This window comes from Microcebus murinus, chromosome 10 (assembly GCF_040939455.1).
Source record: "Microcebus murinus isolate Inina chromosome 10, M.murinus_Inina_mat1.0, whole genome shotgun sequence".
Taxonomy (NCBI): domain Eukaryota; kingdom Metazoa; phylum Chordata; class Mammalia; order Primates; family Cheirogaleidae; genus Microcebus; species Microcebus murinus.
In genome coordinates, this window is record NC_134113.1 from 6969083 (window position 1) to 6984647 (window position 15565).

At 41.6% G+C, this 15565-nt stretch overlaps 2 protein-coding genes across 5 annotated transcripts in view; one reads left to right on the forward strand and one right to left on the reverse strand.

Annotated features, from left to right (window-relative positions):
- Positions 1–31: 31 nt before the first annotated feature.
- Positions 32–15565, reverse strand: part of WBP2NL (WBP2 N-terminal like) — a 48952-nt gene continuing 33418 nt past the window's right edge. For 2 of the 4 annotated variants that reach the window (XM_076006959.1, XM_076006960.1), the window contains exons 6-8: positions 6104–6531; positions 1901–1986; positions 1030–1118 (exon numbers count right to left, since the gene is read on the reverse strand). In XM_076006959.1, coding sequence (XP_075863074.1) covers positions 6167–6531 — 365 coding nt within the window. In that variant the 3' untranslated portion in view covers positions 1030–1118; positions 1901–1986; positions 6104–6166. Of the gene's footprint in view, positions 121–1029; positions 1119–1900; positions 2030–6103; positions 6532–15565 lie in introns of those variants that run through there. The other 2 variants (XM_012741859.3, XM_020287799.2) reach the window with 2 other exon arrangements.
- LOC105855748 (spermine synthase) lies at positions 10421–11980 on the forward strand. Its single transcript, XM_012736853.2, is given in 2 exon segments — positions 10421–11128; positions 11130–11980. Coding segments are annotated over 2 exon segments (1101 nt in total). The 3' UTR covers positions 11523–11980.

Here is a 15565-nt window from a genome sequence, read left to right on the forward strand (position 1 = left end):
GCAGGCTGGCAAGGCAGTCCATGGTTGAGTCTGCCCCACCATCTCCACTCTCCAGAAGACGCTCAAGGTAAAGTTCGGGATGGATGTCGTGTTTCACTTCCAACCCCACGACTAGGTTACCTGTGCAGCAGAATAAGTTTTTGCAGTATTAATTTGGGTCTCTACATTTTACACACATATATACATGATTTTTAAGCAAGCAGCCAGGTACTGGGCAAGGAGAACCAAGTCCATGTAAAGGCAAAGGCTTTCTATTATCTTTTGTAGAAACCCAAATCCTGGGTTAGGACCAGTGCTTGAGAGGTGAAGAGGCTGCAGACCAACAGCAGAGCAGAGAGCAGAATCTGGGAGTTTGGGGTGGAACTGTGAGTTTCTCAAGGAGTATGCATTGGGGTCCTACTCCCCACCTCAAGGACAAATGGTGTATAGAGTTGGATCTCTGACATTCAGGTTCAAAGCCCACCCAAGATTCTGGGGTCACAAGGAAACAATCAAGCTCTGAGACTTGATGGGACTGTCGGGACTGGACAGTGGCTGTTTCAGAAGCCGTCTGATGAGTGGAAGGGCCTGGATACCTTTGCATATTCTTGGAATTTGGCAGGAGCCCAGCAACAAGGCAGATGATGGTGGGGGTCTTGGTAACAATTATATTTAAAGAAAACAAAAGCCCTGTGTATTTCTTGCACATATTAATCTATGAATTGAGAAAGCATACCACATGTATGTTTTCCTCCTGTTACCTTGGGGCATTTGAGCCAGGAAGGCTCTGCTCCAGCAGGCTGGTAAGCATCCACTTATCCAAGAAAAGGAGTATTTGGAGGCTTATTTTGTGGGTCAGCTACCAGATAGTACAGGACTAAAAGGCTTGCTTTCTATCCTTTTGTATTCCTAATAGGAAATAAGGAGACAGTAGACAACAGAGCACATTTTCTATATTGCAGCTATAGAATACACAGGAAGAAGAGTGGAATCTACCAGCTCAGGGAATGAGTCAAGAAGTAAGTACTCGGCCGGGCGCGGTGGCTCACGCCTGTAATCCTAGCACTCTAGGAGGCCGAGGCGGGCGGATTGCTCGAGGTTGGGAGTTCGAAACCATCCTGAGCGAGACCCCGTCTCTACTAAAAATAGAAAGAAATTAATTGACCAACTAAAAAATATATATATACAAAAAATTAGCCGGGCATGGTGGCGCATGCCTGTAGTCCCAGCTACTTGGGAGGCTGAGGCAGGAGGATCGCTTGAGCCCAGGAGTTTGAGGTTGCTGTGAGCTAGGCTGATGCCACGGCACTCACTCTAGCCAGGGCAACAAAAGTGAGACTCTGTCTCAAAAAAAAAAAAAAAAAAAAAAGAAGTAAGTACTCAAAAATGTCAATGGGGTGCTGAGGAACTCAGCAAATGAATGCTTTAAGCATGTAGCAGGCTTGGCTAAATTTGCTCTGGATTTGTCCTAGACAAAGGAAAAACCAGGTTCCTTTGAATACATAGTACTCAAAGCACTTATTACAGGAAGTACTTCTTATAGAAAGAATCTGAGTGAGTCTTTAGGGGAACACCAGACAGTGGGAGCTAACAGTAGGTGTGCCACACAGCACCACATGGGTCCAAACTGGTTCTGCTTGGTCTGTCCCTATACAGTCCTAGCCTTTGGTTGTGTTGGGGCAGTGTGTGGACCAGGTAAACAGGTACCCTTTGCAGGGGAGAACATGATGGAATTCCATCTTCAAGAGACTTGGACCTGCCTCAAATCCACATGGTACAAGTATGCATGAAGAACAAAAGATAAAGCCTAGCTTTTACCCTTTTAGAATTCTAATTCCAGAATGTTTGCTAGATAACAATTACTTAGAAAACTATTCCAGTGTGAAATAGGCCTCACCCATTGACCCCGTTTCCAACTCACCATCACATTCCCGCAGATGCTGAAAAGCTGAATGAGGGAACCTTATTCCTGGCTCTAGTTTGGAGACTCTCTTCCTCTCCTTGTCACTTTTGCCCATGTACAGTGGTTTGAAAGTGAGAAAAGAAGAAACTTTATAAGAAAAAAAAAAATCTTGTCACTTTCCTCCAAGAATTTTAGAGAAAACAGAGCCAGATCCTGTGACCTCAGTTTAAGATCCAATACGGTCTAGATTCCCTGTTTGGAACCTTTAGAAAAGGTTTACGCCTATGTTTTCCCTTTTTACTTCTTTTCTTCATGCCAGTGCTTGGGCAAAGGGCCATCCCAGCTTCCTAGACCCATGACTTTATGCTTGTAATTTCTGAGAGGAAGCAGCAGCTACTTTCTATATTATCATACATCTTCTTTAAGAAAACCTCCTATTTTCTTTAAACGATATAAAGCTCTTTTTCTTGGAATGGGAGGAAGAATGGTCTTTGACTTGTTTTCATTTTTGGAAAAAGCTTTAAGGTCTAGCATACTTCAGGATACCCAAGTTCATTCTAATATCCCATGGTTCCAGAAAATGTTTCCCAAAGTTTGTTCCGCCGAATAATAGTTTTCCCAAAATGTTTACTGAATAAAATATTCTAAGGTCAAATAATTTTGAAAATCTCTCCCTCTTGGAGATTTATGATGTTTATTACTATATTCAAAACCCTGAGAAGTAGTAAGGTAAAGAAAGCATGTTCCTTGGATTTTTCAATTACATTTGACCCAGTAACTCCCTTTTCACATAATATCCATTAATATATATACCTGACCTCCTTAGGAAAGGCCATCCTTGAGAACATAGGAGTATCTGCTTTCCTCATTTTTACAGTGAGAATCAATGACTCTTAACTGTGTTAAGGAAATCATTCAACATTTTTAAAAAAGCTCTGTACACAAATTAATTACAAAGTTGTTTATAATAACAAAACATGGAAGCAACCCAAATACCTTAAAATAGGGATTAAGGAAATACATTATTATGCAACTGTGTCAGAATATTATGTGGTCACTAAAAATATTTGAGGGGTTCTTAAAAATCTGTGGAAAAGTAAAATATCTAATGAAACACTGTATGTAGCATGGTTTCAACAACATAAAATGTGCATAGAAAATATACTAATTTAAATGTCTTCTGGATCCAGTAATATTATAGACTTAGAGCGCCTGAAACTTTCCTGCTATATAATATCTAAAAATACTTGCTATAATATTTTTAAGTTCTTCCTTTTAGGTGGCTTGATAAGCCAATGAAATTAGGAACTTGGCCAGTGTGGGAGAATGGTGAGCTCTGAAGGGGCTGAAAACCTTGAAACAGTATAGAATACTCTAGAATAGTGGTTATCAGCAAGGATGGTACTGCTCCCTGGAGGGCATTTAAGAAATAAGTGGGAGCATTTTTGGTTAGCACAATTGGAAGCCATTGCTGCCATTTAATGGGTGAAGGGTCTAGACATCCTGAAAGGTATAGGGCACTCTCTCATAACTACCAACTGTCCTATACCCCCTCAATACTTTCAAATGGATCTCTGGCCATTGATTAAGTGAAACACATGTCTATAATCATTTGAACCTAGAGCATAACCCTGTTTTACATAATTTTAATATAAACAGAAATTTCTAGGAATTCAACCACTGTGTAAATTAAGGGAAAACTAAAGTTATGTTTTACTTGGAAATTTTTCAAGGATTATTCACCATTTTGGAAAACATTACCAATGACATGGCATTCAAGTCACCAATGCAACATACCTGTATCAGCATTTCTAGTGTTTATACCTATGGTGAATCTACATATGAGAGGCAAACACTTGATTACTTCATTATGTCTTCTAGTGTACTGAAACCTGAGTATTTGTATAGTATATTAAAATATTTAAAATTTTATTATAAACTATTTCCTTATATCACATGTATGGTATTATATTAATTTGGGTTGAAATGGTATGGAATCATATGCAATTGTCTACAAATTTCATTGAAGTGGAATAAAGGAGACATAAAATATTTATCATAGATATACAAATAAACATGTTACAAAATATATAAATATGTTACAAACATAAATATAAAGGGGGGCAGTCTGATGAGGTTGAAAATCACTGTAGTATATACTACCTACAACTTGCTTTTCTCATTTAATAATAGCTCTTAGACATTTTTGCATATGTCACATTGGTATATCATAGTCTATTCATATATTTCCTATCAATGGACAAATAGGTTTTTTCTAATTTTTTGCTGTTAGAAACAATGTAATGAAATCTTTCCACATGCATTTTGTGCACATGTGTAAGTATTCTCGGGTAGATACTGAAATGTGAAATCGCTATATCAAGAGTTTTAATATTTGGGCTGGGCGCACTGGCTCGCCTCTGTAATCCTAGCACTCTGGGAGGCCGAGGAGGGCGGATTGCTCAAGGTCAGGAGGTCGAAACCAGCCTGAGCAAGAGCAAGACCCTGTCTCTACTAAAAATAGAAAGAAACTAATTGGCCAACTAAAAATATATAGAAAAAATTAGCCAGGCATGATGGCACATCCCTGTAGTCCCAGCTACTTGGGATGCTGAAGCAAAAGGATTGCTTGAGCCCAGGAGTTTGAGGTTGCTGTGAGCTAGGCTGATGCCAGGGCAACAGAGTGAGACTCTGTTTCAAAAATAAATAAATAAAAGAGTTTTCAAATTGCATTTCCCTATACTAGTTAGGTTGAACCCTTTTTTGTTTGTTTGTTTGTTTTTGAGACAGGTTCTTGTTCTGTCACCAGGCTAGAGTACAGTAGCATCATCATAGCTCACTGCAGCCACAAACTCCTAGGCTGGGCTCAAGTGATCCTCCTATCTCAGCCTCCCAAGTAGCTGGGACTATAGGTGTGAGCCACCACACCTGGCTGACATGCTATTGCCTTGGTTATTTGGCAAGTCCTGTCTTTTGTCATTTCTTTTCTTTTGAGTCTATTTGTAGTTACCCATATATTCTAATTATAAATTATTTAATACAGATATTGGAAATTACTTTCTCTTAGTCTGTTGCCTATGTTTTAACTTTTGACGTACAGAAATTTCAAAATTTTGATAGTCAAATTTGTCAACCTTTTTCTTCATTGCTTCATTGTTTTTGGCCTTCTCAAAGGCAGCTTTCTTTGCAACAACTGCATAATCCTCCATTGTATGGATGTACCATAATTTATAAAATTCTCAATATTGGAAATTTAGGTTGTTCCATCCTTCCATTAACATAAATGTTGTGAAAAACAGCTAAGTGTTCAACATGGTATTTTTAGCACATATCTTAGTGCCTTAGCAAATAGAGCATAGTAAATGTTTCTTGAATGGGAATAAGGAAGAAAGGCAGGAAACTTTTTCCATACTCACATTCAAGATGATTATTTAAAAATGTTGGCCAATGTCAACAAAATTATTGGGAATAAGCCCTACAATGATACTCTTCCTTTCAGCATGGTTAGTCAAAAGTTTACTCTGGGCCAGGCGCGGTGGCTCACGCCTGTAATCCTAGCTCTCTGGGAGGCCAAGGTGGGGGGGATTGGTCAAGGTCAGGAGTTCAAAACCAGCCTGAGCAAGAGCGAGACTCTGTATCTACTATAAATAGAAAGAAATTAATTGGCCAACTAATATATATAGAAAAAATTAGCCAGGCATGGTGGCGCATGCCTGTAGTCCCAGCTACTTGGGAGGCTGAGGTAGTAGGATTGCTTGAGCCCAGGAGTTTGAGGTTGCTGTGAGCTAGGTTAACGCCATGGCACTCACTCTAGCCTGGGCAACAAAGTGAGACTCTGTCTCAAAAAAAAAAAAAAAAAAGAGTTTACTCTGCTTCTAAAATCTAGACACACTGGGCAGGAGGATTGCCTGAAGCCAATAGTTCAAGATAACCCTGTGTAACATCTCTACAAAAAACTTAAAAATTAGCTGGGTGTAGTAGCATGCAACTGTAGTCCTAGCTACTAGGGAGGTTGAAGCCAGGAGGATTGCTTGAGCTCAGGAGTTGGAGGTTGCAGTGAGCTATAATCACACCACTTCACTCCAGCCTGGGCAACAGAGCAAGACCCTGTCTCTTAAAAATAACAAAAACACACACACAGAATTAAAGCTTCACCTTCCTCCTAAGATTGCCCTTCCAAGGGGTGGAACAACTACCTATGACAGTCCTGTGATCACATACCTGAGTCCTCCTTATCCTGACTTCAATTTTAGGATGCCTCTTTGCTTGGTGAGTCTTCAAGGTTTATATCTTAGAAGGTGGAGAATGGGCCTGAGATGAGGTAGATGGAAGAGAAGCCCCATTTTCAGGAGTCTGGGCAGCTACAGATCCAGCAGGTGGGGCTCCATATCCCATAGGTGGGGCTCTGTAGCCTGGAGGTGGGGCTCCATATCCCACAGGTGGGGCTCCATATCCCACAGGCGGGGCTCCATATCCCACAGGCGGGGCTCCATATCCCACAGGCGGGGCTCCATATCCCACAGGCGGGGCTCCATATCCCACAGGCGAGGCTCCATTTCCCACAGGCAGGCCTTCATTTCCCATAGGTGGGGCTCTGTTCTCTGGAGGCAGGGTGCCGTATCCCATGGGTGGGGCTCCATAGACAATTACTAGGAATTATAAGGAAAAAAATTTCAATTACCCTACAGTCAAGGAATATGCGAGAAGGAAAAAGAACTTTAAAAATAACACTAAAGCAGTCTGGGTGAAGTGGCTTATGCCTGTAATCCCAGCTACTGAGGTGGCTGAGGCCAGAGGATTGCTTGAGCCCAGAAATTTCAGGTCACAGTGAGCTGTGGTTGGGCCACTGCACTCCAACCTGGGTGACGGAGTGAGTGAGACCTTGTCTTTAAGAAAAAAAAAAAAAGGTTGTATAAAGACATACTATGCTAACACTAATCAAAAGAAAGAGTAGCTACATTAATCTCAGAAAAAGCAAACTAAAAAGATTTTGGAATATGGAAAATTGTTGAGGTTAAAAAGGGCATTACTTAAATAATAAAAGGGTCAATTTTTCAAGAAGACATAATCTGTAATGTGTATACATCTAGGAACAGTGTCAAAATATACAATGTAAAAACTAAAAGAGGGGCCAGTCACAGTAGCTCACGCCTGTGATCCTAGCACTCTAGAAGGCTGAGGGAGGAGGATCGCTTGAGGCTAGGGGTTCAAGACCAGCTGAGCAAGGGCCAGACCTTGTCTCTGCTAAAAGCAGAAAAAATCAGCCAGGGGTGGTGGTGCGCGCCTATAGTCTTAGCTACTTGGGAGGCTGAGGCAGGATGGTTTGAGTCCAGGAAATTGAGGTTGCAGTGAGCTATGATGATGCCACTGAAATCTAACCAGGGTGACAGAGTGAGACTCTGTCTCAAAACAAAAACTGAAAGAACTACAAGGAAAAATAGTTGAATCTAATATTATAGTTGGAGATTTCAATACCTCCCTATAAGTAATTAACAGATCCAGCAGGCAGAAAATCAATAAGGTCATAGTTGATCTAAACCATACCATCTATCAAGTTGATTTGTTAAAAATACTCTAATTTTAAAATATTCTGTTAAACAGCAGAATACACATTCTTCTTCTCAAGGTTGCATGGAACATTCACCAAGACAGACCTCATTCTGGGCCATAAAACACAAATTAACAAAGAAATGTTTAACATTTAAAAGATTAGAAATCATACAAACATGCTGTCAGACCATGACAGAACTAGTCTAGAAACCAGTAATAGAAAGACAGCTGGAAAGTCCCAGAGTAGTTGGAGATTGAACAACACACTTCTAGATAACATGTGGTTATCAAATAAGAAGTTTTGGGAGGGGGGAGGAGGAAAGGGGTGTATGCTTCCATAATGTGTGTGATGCACACCATCGGTGGTGGACTGGACACATTGGGGGGAGGGAGGGGGAGCAGGGGCAATATTTGTAACCCTAACAATATTTGTACCTCCATAATATGATGAAATAAAATAAAAATAAAAAAATTTCAACAGGAGAAATTTTAAGATATTTTAAATCAAATGAAAATTAAAATATAGCTTATCAAAAGTTGTGGGATGCAGTGAAATCCCACAAATTTATAGCATTGAATGCATATATAAGAAAAGAAGATAGATCTAAAATCAATATTCTAAACTTCCACCTTAGGAAACTAGAGAAAGAAGAACAATGTAAGACTAGTGCTAGTGGAAGAAAAATAATAAAGCAGAAAACAATGAAATAAAATTGAAAACATAGAAATAGTCAACAAACCCAAAAACTGTTTCTTTTTAAAGATCAATAAAGTAGATAAACCTCTACCGAGACTAAGAAACAGAGAAGACACAGGCTGGGCATGGTGGCTCATGCCTGTGATCTCGGTACTTTGAAAGGCCAAGGAAGAAAGATCACTTTTGAGGCAAGGAGTCTGAGACCAGCTAGTCAAACAGAGCAAAACTCGTCTCTTTAATACAAAAAAAAAAAAAAAAAAAAGCTTCTACTCTTCAAAATACATTAAGAGAATAAAAAGACAAGCCATAGACTTGCAGAAAATTTTTGCAAAATCCCTTTTGGGAAAGGATGTGTACCTAAAATACACAAAGAACTCTTACAATTCTACAAATAAGAAAACAAATGACTCAATTCAAAAATAGATGAAAGATCTGAACAGACACCTCATGAAAGAAAATATATAGATGGCAATTAAGCATATTAAAAGATGTTTAGGCCGGGCGCTGTGGCTCACGCCTGTAATCCTAGCTCTTGGGAGGCCGAGGCGGGCGGATTGCTCGAGGTCAGGAGTTCAAAACCAGCCTGAGCAAGAGCGAGACCCCGTCTCTACTATAAATAGAAAGAAATTAATTGGCCAACTGATATATATATAAAAAAATTAGCCGGGCATGGTGGCGCATGCCTGTAGTCCCAGCTACTCGGGAGGCTGAGGCAGAAGGATCACTCAAGCCCAGGAGATCGAGGTTGCTGTGAGCTAGGCTGACGCCACGGCACTCACTCTAGCCTGGACAACAAAGTGAGACTCTGTCTCAAAAAAAAAAAAAAAAAAAAAAGATGTTTAGGCCAGGCATGGTGGCTCACACCTGTAATCCTAGCACTCCGGGGCAGGAGGATTGCTTGAGATTAGGAGTTTGAAACCAGCCTGAGCAAGAGCGAGACCCTGTCTCTATTATAAATAGAAAGAATTAATTGGCCAACTAATATATATATATATATATATATATATATATATATAAAAAATTAGCCGGGCATGGTGGCACATGCCTGTAGTCCCAGCTACTCGGGAGGCTGAGGTAGAAGGATCGCTTGAGCCCAGAAGTTTGAGGTTGCTGTGAGCTAGGCTGACGCCACGGCACTCACTCTAGACTGGGCAACAAAGCAAGACTCTGTCTCAAAAAAAAAGATGCTCAATATCATATATCATAGGAATTACAAATTAAAACAATAATGAGATACCACTTAGACATGCCTATTAGAATGGCTAAAATCTAAAACACTGACAACACTAAATACTGGCAAGGATATAGAGCAACAGGAACTCTCGTTTATTGCTGGCAAGAATGCAAAATGGTACAGCCACTTGGAAGACAGTTTGGTGTTTCTTACAAAACTAAATGTACTCTTACTACATGATCTAGCAATCACACTCCTTGATATTTACCCAAATGAGTTACATCCACACACTCCTTGATATTTACCCAAATGAGTTACATCCACACAAAAAAACCTACACACAAATATTTATAGCAGCTTTATTCATAATAACCAAACATTGGAAGCATCTGAGATATCTTCAACAGGTGAATAGATAACTAAACTGTAGTATATCCATAAATGGACTGTTACTCAGTGATAAAAAGAAAGGAACCATGAAGCCACAAAGAGGCATGGAGGAACCTTACATGTATAATGCTAAGTGAAAGAAGCTGGTCTGAAAAGGCTATGTATTCTATGATTCCAACTATATAACATTCTGGAAAAGGCAAAGCTATAGAGAACATAAAAAGATCAGGGGTTGCCAGAGGTTCAAGAATAAGGGAAGGATAAATAGGTGGAACACAAGGGATTTTTAGTTAGGCCGGTGAAACTATATGATACTATATTGGTGGATGCGTGACATTATGTTCTTGACAAAGCCCATAGAACTCTACAACATAATGTAAACTATGTACATTAGTTAATAATAATGTAACAATTTTGGTTCATTATTTGTAACAGATGTACCACACTAATCCAAGATGTTAAAATACCAGAAACTCTGCATATATTTTTAGTAATATGGGAACTCTCTGTATTATTTGCTCAATTTTTATACAAATTTAAAGTTGTTCTAAAAAATAAAATAAATTTTTTTAAAACCCAAGAGCTTTACACTTATATGTAGAAGCTAAAAAAGTTATCTCACTCCCCCGGAGCAGCGCACTCCCTGCCGGCCACAGCCTGACACGCCGTGCGGCCCCAGTCTCCCGCGGTCGCCTCCCCCAGGCATGGCACAGGGTTTCCCCTCATTATGGCAGCAGCACGGCACAGCACGCTCGACTTCATGCTCAGCGCCAAAGCTGATGGCGAGACCATTCTAAAAGGCCTCCAGTCCATTTTCCAGGAGCAGGGGATGGTGGAGTCAGTGCATACCTGGCAGGACCATGGCTATTTAGCAACCTACACAAACAAAAACGGCAGCTTTGCCAATTTGAGAATTTACCCACATGGCTTGGTGTTACTGGACCTTCAGAGTTATGACAGTGATGCACAGAGCAAGGAGGAAATTGACACACTTCTGAACAAAGTTGAAGAAAGAATGAAAGAATTGAACCAGGACAGTACTGGGTGGGTGAAGCGATTACTACCCATAGTGCGAGGAGGGGCCATCGACAGATACTGGCCCACCGCTGACGGGTGCCTGGTTGAATACGACATTGATGAAGTGGTGTATGATGAAGATTCACCGTATCAGAACATTAAAATTCTACACTCAAAGCAATTTGGGAATATTCTCATCCTTAGCGGGGACGTTAATTTGGCAGAGAGTGACTTGGCGTATACCCGGGCCATCATGGGCAGTGGCAAAGAAGATTACACTGGCAAAGATGTACTGATTCTGGGACGTGGAGATGGGGGCATATTATGTGAAATAGTCAAACTGAAACCAAACATGGTCACTATGGTAGAGATTGAGCAAATGGTGATTGATGGATGTAAGAAATATATGCGAAAAAATGTGCAGTGATGTCTTAGACAATCTTAAAGGAGACTGCTATCAGGTTCTAATAGAAGACTGTATTCCAGTACTGAAGAGGTATGCCAAAGAAGGGAGAGAGTTTGATTATGGGATTAATGATTTGACGGCTGTTCCAATCTCCACGTCTCCAGAAGAAGATTCCACATGGGAGTTTCTCAGACTGATTCCTGACCTCTCCATGAAAGTATTGAAGCAGGATGGGAAATATTTCACACAGGGGAACTGTGTCAATCTGACAGAAGCCCTGTGGCTCTATGAAGAACAGCTCGGGCGCCTGTATTGTCCTGTGGAATTCTCGAAGGAGATCGTTTGTGTTCCTTCATACTTGGAATTGTGGGTATTTTACACTGTGTGGAAGAAAGTTAAGCCTTGAAAATGAATGTCCCCAATCATGTGCTGCAGATAACGTTCCTGACCTCCATATGCTGTACATGACATCGAAATGAGTCAGGCAATTGATTGTGAATTCCTTAAAGTTTTCTTTAATAATTATTTTTAATTTAAAAAAGCAAATGGGAAATGTATATTTTGATGAGCTAGGGTGTTATTTTTGTTGAAAGTCAGCTGAAGGACAGTTAGCACAGTGAAGACTGCTAAATGCACTGACCCCCTAGAATGTGATTTTTGTTTTTATTTCTGTGTGGGCTTTTATTTATTTATTTATTTATTTATTTTTTGGTAGACCTTCAATTTGGATGTTTGGAGGAATGAACATCATTGTTTTGTTCTGGAGGGAAGTTCTTGATGCTGTTTCTTTCTCCCAAATTGACTTAGACATTAAAATTTGGTGCTTATAAGAGTTAAAGACATGAATAGTAATGCTTCAATTAAAATCACAAAAGAGACAAAAAAAAGTTTATCTCATAGAAGTAGAGAGCAGAACAGTAGTTACTAGAGGTTAGGAAGGGTAGTGGAAGGGAAACAGAGGATGGTTAATGGATACAAAATAACAGCTAGATAGGAGAAATAAGTTCTAGTGTTCTATGTAGTGTTCACTATAGGGTGACTATAATTAACAACAATTTAGTGTATATTTTCAAATAGCTAGAAGGAGACAGACTTTGAGTGTTTTCAACACAAGAAATGATAAATGTTTGAGGTGGTGAATATGCTAATTAACCTGATTTGATCATATACACTGTATACATATATTGAAATATTACATTCACCCCACAAGTGTACAATTATTGTGTGTCATTTCAAATAATAAAACCAAAGGGAAAAAAATAATTGCAAAGCTTTAGATCGCCCAATTTTGTGGACTGCTTGCCCACTGTCAAGGCATAATGAGCTTTCTCGGTAGTTCTCAAACTTTTGTGATTGCAATCAACCAAGTATAGCAAGAATATATAGATTCTTCCTAATCTCCAAGCAGAAAAACCATGCAGTGTAAACAACAAAATACCATTGTACAAGCATATTTAGGGGAGATTGTTGTATATATGGTAAACAATATGTGCATTTGGTTCATGTGTGAACCACAATGCAAATGTGCCTTTAAAAGTCTTATTTAGAGGAGGATCAAGATGGCGGACGAGAAACACCGCCAGAAAGAGTGTCTCTGCAGAAAGGCAGATTCTAGCAGAAATTAGAAAAAAGAAGCAAGAAGATGAGCATACAGCGGACGAGGGCCGGAAGGAGGGGTACCTGAGACCCCGGGAGACTCCACGGGAGGAGGCTACGGAGGAGAACTGGAGGCTGAGACCACCGGAGCAGCCCGGAGACCAGCGGGAAGGGTAGGTGGATAAATCACCTTTCCCCTCCCCTGCATTTGGGACTGCTGGTGGGCTGCCCAGCGGGTGGAGAGACCTGCGGACACCAGCCCAGAGATGGCCGCCGCCAGCTAGTGGTGAGCCTGTAGCAGACACGGCACCAGACTCCCAAATCCCTCAGGGCACCTCCGAGTGCACAGACCCAAGCCGCGCGGCAGGCGCCATATTGCCTCCTCCTCCCCTCCGCCGACCCTACCCGCGGCTGCCCAGAGAGACAATACAGCCACCAGCCAGAGGCACCTCCAGGGAACAGGACCTTCCCTTTCGGGACCCTACAGCTGACTAAGGGGAACTCAGACTGTGAGCTCCCTACCCGCCAGCCCTCCCAGGTGCTGCTGGCACGGTGATCCCAGAACGGTGCCGACTCAGAGGCTGAGAGACACAGACACAGCTTGGGCTCCCTGTGGGTGAATTGGGACCAGAACTCCTCTCCCTGGTGGGGATACAGTTTGAACTCTGGGACCCAGAGGTCGGACCTGCAGACCAGATCCTGTGCACCGAGGTCTAGCATTGCCTGGGGCACAGAAGGGATATTTGTGAACAGCCCGCTGAGGTGTGTGTGCCTCCAGGGGCAGATTAGTGTCCTAGAGGGCAACCCTCCCCACAAAGGGAGGCCGTGCACCCAGGCCAGGTGGCGTTCCTGTGCAGGGAACCTCCCCGCCAGCATCACAGTCTGGGGAGGCCTGGTGGCGTGTGGTCTGGCCTGCTGGCAGAGGCCCAGGAGTAGCTGTGGAGTTGGGGAGGGTGGAAAGAAGCGAGGCCTGCTCCAGACTGCGGGTCTCAGACAGCCCCACCCCCACAAGCAGACTTTCTGGCTGAGCGGGACCATTCCAGCCCCACCCTGACAGCTTTTCCTGGAAGCAGAGAACAGAACTTTGATCCCTGCTAACGACATTGGTGGTGCCTAAGGGCAGGCTTACCCAACCCAGCTCCGCCCAGAACAAGAGCTGATAACAGGACACAAAATCAGCAGCATAGCCTGTTCCCCCAAGCAAGCGCCACCTACTGACAGGGACGGCATCCTGCACAGCCTTTTCACGGCACCCACTGACTCATTATACAGGGAGTGGTCGAATCTCACCCACAGACACCACCTAACGGCTCAGAAACTAAACAAGGCGTGTGAATACCCAAACAAAAACCTAAAGGAAAGAAACAACAACTGATCGACATGGGAAGAAATCAGCGAAGGAACTCAGGAAATATGAAGAACCAAACGGAAAACACACCCCCAAAGAGGAGCACCAGCCCCCTAGAAACGGACACCAACCCAAATCAGGCAACCAAAATGACAGAAGAGGAATTTCGTATGTGGATCATAAGAACACTCACCGAGCTGCAACAACAACTCAATAACCAACACAAAGAAACCACAAAAAACCTCCAGGATCTGGAAAAAGAAATAGACACAATGAAGAAAAGTTTAACCGAACTCCTGGAAATGAAGAATCAATTCAGGGAACTACAAAATACAGTGGAAAGTCTCAAGAACAGGGTAGATCAAACAGAAGAAAGAATCTCAGAGATTGAAGATAACACCCTCCAACTAAATAAAACCATCACAGAGATAGAGCAGAGAAACAAGAGAAAAGAGCAAAGCCTACAAGAGATGTGGGATTATGTGAAGAAACCTAATGTGAGGGTCATAGGGTTACCAGAAGGGGAAGAGGACAACACCCAAGGGTTGGACAAGCTATTTGAAGATATAATAGAGGAAAATTTCCCAGGCCTTGCTCAAAATCTCGATATACAAGTTCAAGAAGCTCAGAGGACCCCTGGGAGATTCAATGCAAACAGGAAGACGTCACGACATGCAGTCATCAGACTGACCAAAATATCAACTAAAGAGGCCCCTCTAAGAGCTGTAAGACAAAAGAAGCAAGTGACATACAAGGGAAAGCCAATTCGAATAACACCAGACTTCTCTAATGAGACTTTACAAGCAAGGAGAGACTGGGGCCCCATTCTCACTCTTCTGAAACAAAACAATGCCCACCCTAGAATCTTATTCCCTGCAAAACTAACCCTCATATATGAAGGAGAAATAAAGACATTCTCAGACAAGCAAAGTCTCAGAGAATTCACCAAGACAAGACCAGCCCTACAAGAAGTACTCAAAACAGTGTTATGCACAGAACACCACAATAAAAACTCACGAATATAAAAACAACCAAAACCCAAAGATTAAAGGCCAGATAATACAATGGCTCAAGAGAGAAATCAAAGCAACAACATCCAACCCAACAGAATGAACAGTAATCTACCTTACCTATCAGTTCTCTCAATAAATGTGAATGGCTTAAACTCTCCACTCAAGAGACATAGGCTGGCTGAATGGATAAGAAAATACAGGCCAAGTATATGCTGTCTTCAGGAAACACATCTAACCTGCAAGGATGCATATAGACTAAAAGTAAAAGGGTGGAGATCAGTATTCCAGGCAAGTGGAAGCCAAAAGAAGCCTGGCGTGGCAGTTCTAATTTCAGACGATTTAGTTTTTAAAGCAACAAAAGTAGTGAAAGACAAAGAGGGTCATTATATAATGGTGAAGGGCACACTTCAACAAGAAGAGATAACAATTTTAAATATATATGCACCCAACTTAGGTGCACCCAGTTTCATAAAGCAAACCTTACTGGATCTA